Source organism: Humulus lupulus, chromosome 7 (assembly GCF_963169125.1).
Source record: "Humulus lupulus chromosome 7, drHumLupu1.1, whole genome shotgun sequence".
NCBI lineage: Eukaryota > Viridiplantae > Streptophyta > Magnoliopsida > Rosales > Cannabaceae > Humulus > Humulus lupulus.
The window spans coordinates 48,497,596-48,504,254 of NC_084799.1; the positions used below are offsets into that span (position 1 = coordinate 48,497,596).

The 6,659-nt window shown below is 33.1% G+C and overlaps 1 protein-coding gene across 1 annotated transcript; it reads right to left on the bottom strand.

Annotated features, from left to right (window-relative positions):
• Positions 1-991: 991 nt before the first annotated feature.
• Positions 992-4,820, bottom strand: LOC133792005 (asparagine synthetase [glutamine-hydrolyzing]-like). Its single transcript, XM_062229913.1, has 12 exons — positions 4,662-4,820; positions 4,017-4,155; positions 3,791-3,886; positions 3,515-3,656; positions 3,204-3,394; positions 2,951-3,112; positions 2,764-2,844; positions 2,434-2,655; positions 2,207-2,341; positions 2,031-2,111; positions 1,738-1,932; positions 992-1,646 (listed from the first exon to the last, which is right to left on the bottom strand). Exons 1-12 carry the CDS (start codon positions 4,739-4,741, stop codon positions 1,332-1,334), a joined length of 1,839 nt encoding a protein of 612 aa, XP_062085897.1. The 5' UTR covers positions 4,742-4,820; the 3' UTR covers positions 992-1,331.
• Positions 4,821-6,659: the final 1,839 nt, after the last annotated feature.

Here is a 6,659-nt window from a genome sequence, read left to right on the forward strand (position 1 = left end):
CTGTCGAGATCTGCTACTGAAGAAGAAGGATGGGTTAGGGTTCTGGTTTTGGGGGCACAATTAGGGAAGAAAAATGATGGGTTGGGGTTCTGGGTTTGGGGGCATGGTTGGGGAAGAAGAGGATGAATCATTTTTATTTTATTTTTCAGATTTAGTTTTTAAGAATTTTTTAGTTAAATTTTGAAACATGAAATTTTTTATTAGTTAAAATGTATGTTTTTACTTTTCTAATTGATTTATTTTAATTTATTAATTTTTTTATTATTGTAATTAATTAAGTTTTTACTTTTTTTAATATATTTAATAAATTTAAAAAATGGGCCAATTAGGTGCCGCCACGTTGGTCCCTAATCAAAGTTGAGGGCGAGCGACCAACGTCTGCACCAAATTTGTAACGTAGGTATTATTGCCGCCAAATTTTTTACATAAACATTTAAGTGCAACAAAATTAACTACATAGGTATTATTGCCGCAAATTTCCCTATATATAAAAAACACGTTATATTTTTTCTTTTTATTACCTAATCTAACTTATAAAAAAAATATTCATATAAAATGATAACAAAAATTATAAATACATTATATATAGTTATCATGAAAGTACAGAGTGTAACTCTCTAATTACATAATAAAGTAAAATAACATTTATTTTATATCTAGAATAAATAAGTTTATTCTCTAATCACTCGGGTGTACTTTGAAAAATATCATAACTAAATGTTTTGTACATTGGACAGAGATAAGTATTAGAATTTGTGATTTGAAAAATTATTATATTATTTATTTTATTTTTAAATTATAGACAATATTTTTAGTTTAATTTTGTTGATATGATTATGTAATTGTTTATTTATTTAAAATTTATATGATAATTAAAAAATATAATAAAAATAAACTAATTAATTTTTTAAATAAAACTAAACAAGTTGATGGCACGTTATAATGGGAAAAAATATTAAAATAAATTCATCCAAATAGAAAATAATAATCGTAAATAAAAATAACTTTAATATTTCCTTTATTCAATCCCTAGGCAAACATTACATCTTACACAACAATAAAGATACACCAATTATTCTAGCCTCAAATAGGCACACCAAATATTATTATTCTTCTTATCCTCTTTTTTTTTTTTTTCTTTTTTTGTTGTTTTTTTCAAAACAATGGAGCATACGTACGTCACTAGTCACAATTTCACGCCGAAATAGAAAAATAATAAGATATTGGCGCATACAATATCATAGTTTTCTCAACAACAAAAAAAACTTAATTAATTAATTATTATTATCATCCTTGTTCCAAGCTTATTGTTTTCTATTCATACAAACCCACTAGACTTGGAGTTTAACTTGACCAATTCCATTGCCATTAGTGTAACCAATACCAATACCGTTGCCGTTGCCGTTGCCGTTGCCGTTGCTGTTGGTGACTTTAGTCTTTGGTACGTTATTAAAGACGATCTCTCCAGGTTGATCAACCCCATCACTATTATCAGTAGTAGTCGAAACATTGTTAGTAGATTGATGCGCACCCACAGACCTGCCCGATGGGTCAAGATTGTTCTTCCACTCAGGGTTCCACGCCAAAGCTTTTGGTGTACAACAACACACAGTGATTTCCCATGGCACACTCATCCTGGCCGCACTCTGTTAAACCCACAAGTAAATTTGTACAAGTTAAAACTTTGAACAACACCACAACATTTATAAGTATATAAATATATATTTATATTTTTACCTTTGGGAATAACTTCTCGAAAATGGTTCGGTAGTAGTAGCCTTCTTTTGTGATGGGAGTGTTTTCTGGGAATACTTTTGCAGCATTGGCCATCATTTGGTCAGTGACCTGTTTAGCACCATGAGCTTTGAGGGTGTCATTCCAGCTATACCCAACTCCATCGCTCATCTGCTCTTTCTGTCTGTATAGAATGCTCTGAACGTACCACACAAAAGAAGAAAAAAAAAAGGTTAGGAGAGCAAAAACTTAACAATAAAAGGCACTAATGCTGCATCCAGCAATTAAAACAGTACCTTTGGCAGATAGGGATTCTCCTCATCATCAAAGGCCTTTCTAAGAATCCATTTTTCGATTCTTTTTTGGTCCGGTTTTATCTGAAAATTTCATATACAATTAAGTTGCAACCCACTTCTTATATTAGGATATAAGTTGTGTAGTTAGTACCATGTTAAACTAATTAATTAATTACCAGCTTCTCCTCGGGATCAATAGCCATAGCAAGGTTAATAAATTCTTTGTCTAAGAATGGTACACGAAGCTCCAAACCCCAGGCTGCGGTTGCCTTGTTTGCCCTCAAACAATCGTACAGATGTAATCTCTTAATCTGGGTACACATGTAAAAACGTTATTTAATCACTTATAAAATTTATATAAATATATATATATTTAACTCGTCTAAATATAAAATATATGTACCTTTCTACAGGTCTCACGGTGGAGCTCTTTCTTGTTTGGTGCCTGGTGGAAGTACAAGTATCCGCCAAAGATTTCGTCGGAGCCCTCCCCGGAGAGCACCATCTTGACACCCAAGGACTTGATCTTACGAGTCATTAGAAACATTGGGGTACTGCCCCTCACTGTGGTAACGTCATAAGATTCGGTGTGGTAAATCACATCTTCAATTGCATCTATTCCATCCTGTTTAACATACAAAAATTAATCAAATTTTTTGTCAGTACTAATTAATTAGGCTTTCCATAACTTATCCACAAAATGTAGAAATTCATTGTTTTAAGGTATAACTACCTGAAGAGTGAAGTGGAACTCATGGTGAATTGTACCCAAATATTCTGCAACTTCTCTTGCATACTTGAAATCTGGTGCACCCTGCTCGTGAGAATGTGAACATTTTCAGATTTGAACAGGCATACAAGTGTGTATATATATATATACATGACATATAATTATTGGAGTAAGGCAATTAATAGGTAACCTCTAGACCAACACAGAAGGTATGGAGCTCTGATCCCAATTTTTTGTCAGCACTGGTGCTGGCTAAGTGTCTAGCAGTGATGGTGGCGACTAACGACGAATCCAAGCCACCGGAGAGTAGAACACCGAAAGGCACATCAGTCATCAATCTTTTGATAACAGCCTGCGCCATGCATGTGTTATAAATATAGATGGTCAATACATGAGCTCAAATTTTCGTATATTATTGTAATTAAGATTAGGGAAAACCTTACATTCTCAAAACTCTTTCTCAAAGCAATTGGATCGTATGGGTTTGATGGAATGGTCTTAGAATACCATTGTGGGTTGTACCAACGTCTCATTCCACCTTGTTTGCTCGAGTACAAGTGACCCGGTGGAAAATGCTCAAAATGATCGCATTCATCTTGTAAGGCCTTCAGCTCAGATGCTATCCAAATGGATCCTGATGATACAATCAAAATCCATATGAGCCTATAATCAATTTTTTGATACAGAAAAAACAAAAACATGAATCTTTCTCGATCGTGAATATATTAACATAATAAACAAGTATATTATTTACCATCTTGACCCCATCCAATATAGAGGGAAGTAACTCCAATAGCATCACGAGCAGCAATGAAGCTATTATCTCGGGTATCCAGCAACACAAAAGAGAAAATCCCGTCAAGCATGTCCACAAACTCTTCCCCATACTCCTCATACTACACAAAAAAAAAAAAAAAAAAAAAAAAACAGATAAAAATTAACACCCAATTTATATATTCAATCTATGAGAACCTAGAGATTCTCCACACACACATACATATACAGTTAAATCACAAATTGTTTGACGTACCAAATGTGAAATAACTTCACAGTCACTGCCAGTCCGGAACTTGTGGTTGGGGAGACGCTTCCTCAGCTCTTTATGGTTATAGATCTCTCCATTGGACTATGACATAGTTTTCAACATTAAGAACACAATAAATTCACCACAAAAATTTACCCAATATGGACTTACATATCATATATTAAGTAAAGAATGGAAAATAATAATAAGAAGATATGGTGAAGTGATGTACCGTAACAATGATGGACTTGTCCTCGTTGTAGAGAGGTTGGTGACCAGAGGAAGGGTCAACAATGGACAGCCTTTGATGAGCCAAGTAGCAGTCACCATGCTGGTGAAGACCGCTCCAGTCAGGGCCACGGTGCGTCAATCTGCGACGTCGTATTTGGCAAAAAAAAATCACACATCGACAAAAAGTATACTCGGCCGCCTAAAATATTTAGCACAGAATCCGAAGCTAAAACCAAAAATTCACGAGGCATGACAAATTATATATTTTCATGGACCCCACCACATCTATTTTTGTCAAAATGATCAGGATTCGAGATAAGTATAGTACATATATATGTCATATACAGACAAATATGACAAATATATAACTGTGTATCTGAATTATATTTAATTCTTTCATATTATTTAAGATTCTTTGTAGGGTATGATAACACTGGATCTCTCTCACGTAATTAATGAAAAACTTATTAAAGTGATCACTGATGTTTTTCCTCTTATGGAAATAAAAAAAATGGAATTGTGCTTGTAAATCATTGTAAGTGATAGCTAGACAAATGGAATCTGCAGTAAAAACTGTGATAGAAATTGAAAAAGACTGAAAATAATATTTTGGTTAAAAAAAAAAGGAATTGGAGTTGGAATTTGCCTGCGGGAAAGCTCGAGAACGCGGAGCCTTTTGGCCTGAGAGCTATCGTTGCAAAAAAGAACGGCTAGTATTCCACACATTGTGATACACTGAAATGAAAGCACAAAGGTGGAAGAAAGAGAACAGACTTAGCTCTACTTGCTTTTGCAATTTGATTATTGGTACGAAATACTTTCTATCATAACACCTATTTATAAGGCAGCTCCCACTACCAAACGGCGTCGTTGTGACCAATAAATCTACCTAGCAGGTTTCAATTATTGTAATCATAATTATTAATCACTACGTGGTCCTCTTTTTTCAAATATAATATAAATATAGGGAAATTTCGCTACGGGCTTCAACTTTAGTCCTCATCCATGGGGCTGTTTTCTCTTCCATTGATTTTTTATCAAACGGTTATATGTTGTTTGGTCCATTTGATATGTGAATATTGTTTGATTGTTCTCCACGTGACTCGACTTTTTCTTCGCAAATCATGGAAACTACTCTTCATTACCTTTGCCTTTTCTTACTCAAGCCTTGATGTGAGGCACAGAGGGATGAACATTATCTATCAGAATACTAAACTTTTTATATGATTAAATAATTTTCTTTTGATCGGAGGAGGATTAGGACTGGTAATGTGGTGTTGGGGTGGAGTTCTTAGGAGAATTTTGAGATTCTGTTTGGAGTGATTAGAAGAAGAGTGAACTCCTCAAAGCAGGACCTAGGTTTGGAAAAATAACAGTATGTATAAACATATGAAGCTTCCATTTGGCTATATATATAAATATGTATCCTATATATGCTGATTAGAATAAAAAAAATCAAACAAAGAAGATCGATAGGAAAAGTTCTTGTTCTTGGAGTATTGTTTTAAATATTGTTTTTATAAGAATATTAGAACGCGATAATACTTAATTTTTTTTCAAAATTTACACTTTAATATTGAATTTTTCTTTTTACATAATAATATATAAATCTATAATTTTGGCATAACTCACCATTAATCACCCATTAAAAGCTGCAAAAATTAGATATTATAGCTGCCATTATCCTTTCTATAAAAATAAAATTGGAAATCACTCCACTCCAAGCAAAATCAATAGAAATAATGACAAACATAACATACTCCCGGTCATATCGTGTACCCAAACAAATGGACACATGGAAAATATTTGTTGGTCCGTAAAACAGCCCTACCCATACTGACTAAAGCGGAAGTCCCACAATAGAATCTTGCGTATGAATATATATGAGACAATTTTTTTTTTCGGGAATTCATTTTAAGTTGTATCGATGGAGTTCTTCAATGTTTTTGACTCGTGAAGAGTTTTTGGCGTGATTTTTTTATGATCGTGTATATTGTAGTTGTTTAGAACATCCTGTAAATTTTTAAAAAATTCCGAATAGTTTACAGTACCGAAAACTAGGTTCAAACATGTTGATTTCTACGTGCATAAAAAAAATTAGTCACGCGTGCAACAACATGTTTGAACCTAGTTTTTCGTATTATAAATTATTCAGAATTTTTTAAAAGTTGCGTCGATGCTCTAAATAGCGAGAATATACACGGGAATAAAAAAATTCGCGCTGAAAACTATTCAAAGGTCGAGAACACTGAGAACCCCAGCGGTAGGACTAATTTTTTATGCGTGTGGAAAGCAACATATTTGAACCTAGTTTTTTATACTGTAAACTATTCGGAATTTTCTGAAAATTTGCAGGATGTTCTAAATAGTTACAATATACACGGTCATAAAAAAATCGCGCTGAAAACTATTCGCAGGTCGAGAAACACTAAAAACTCCATTGATAAAGCTTAAAGCGAAGCCTCTGTAAAAGAATTGTCATATATATTTATTCAATATTTTTAGCTAAAAGAACTCAATATGATTAGGGCAGTTGAATTTTTTAATATTACGATGGCGTTGGTTAATTTTATCTCGTGTTTTTATAACTTTCAATAAGTTTTACTTTTTTAATGTGTATGTTTTACTTTATAATTTATACAGT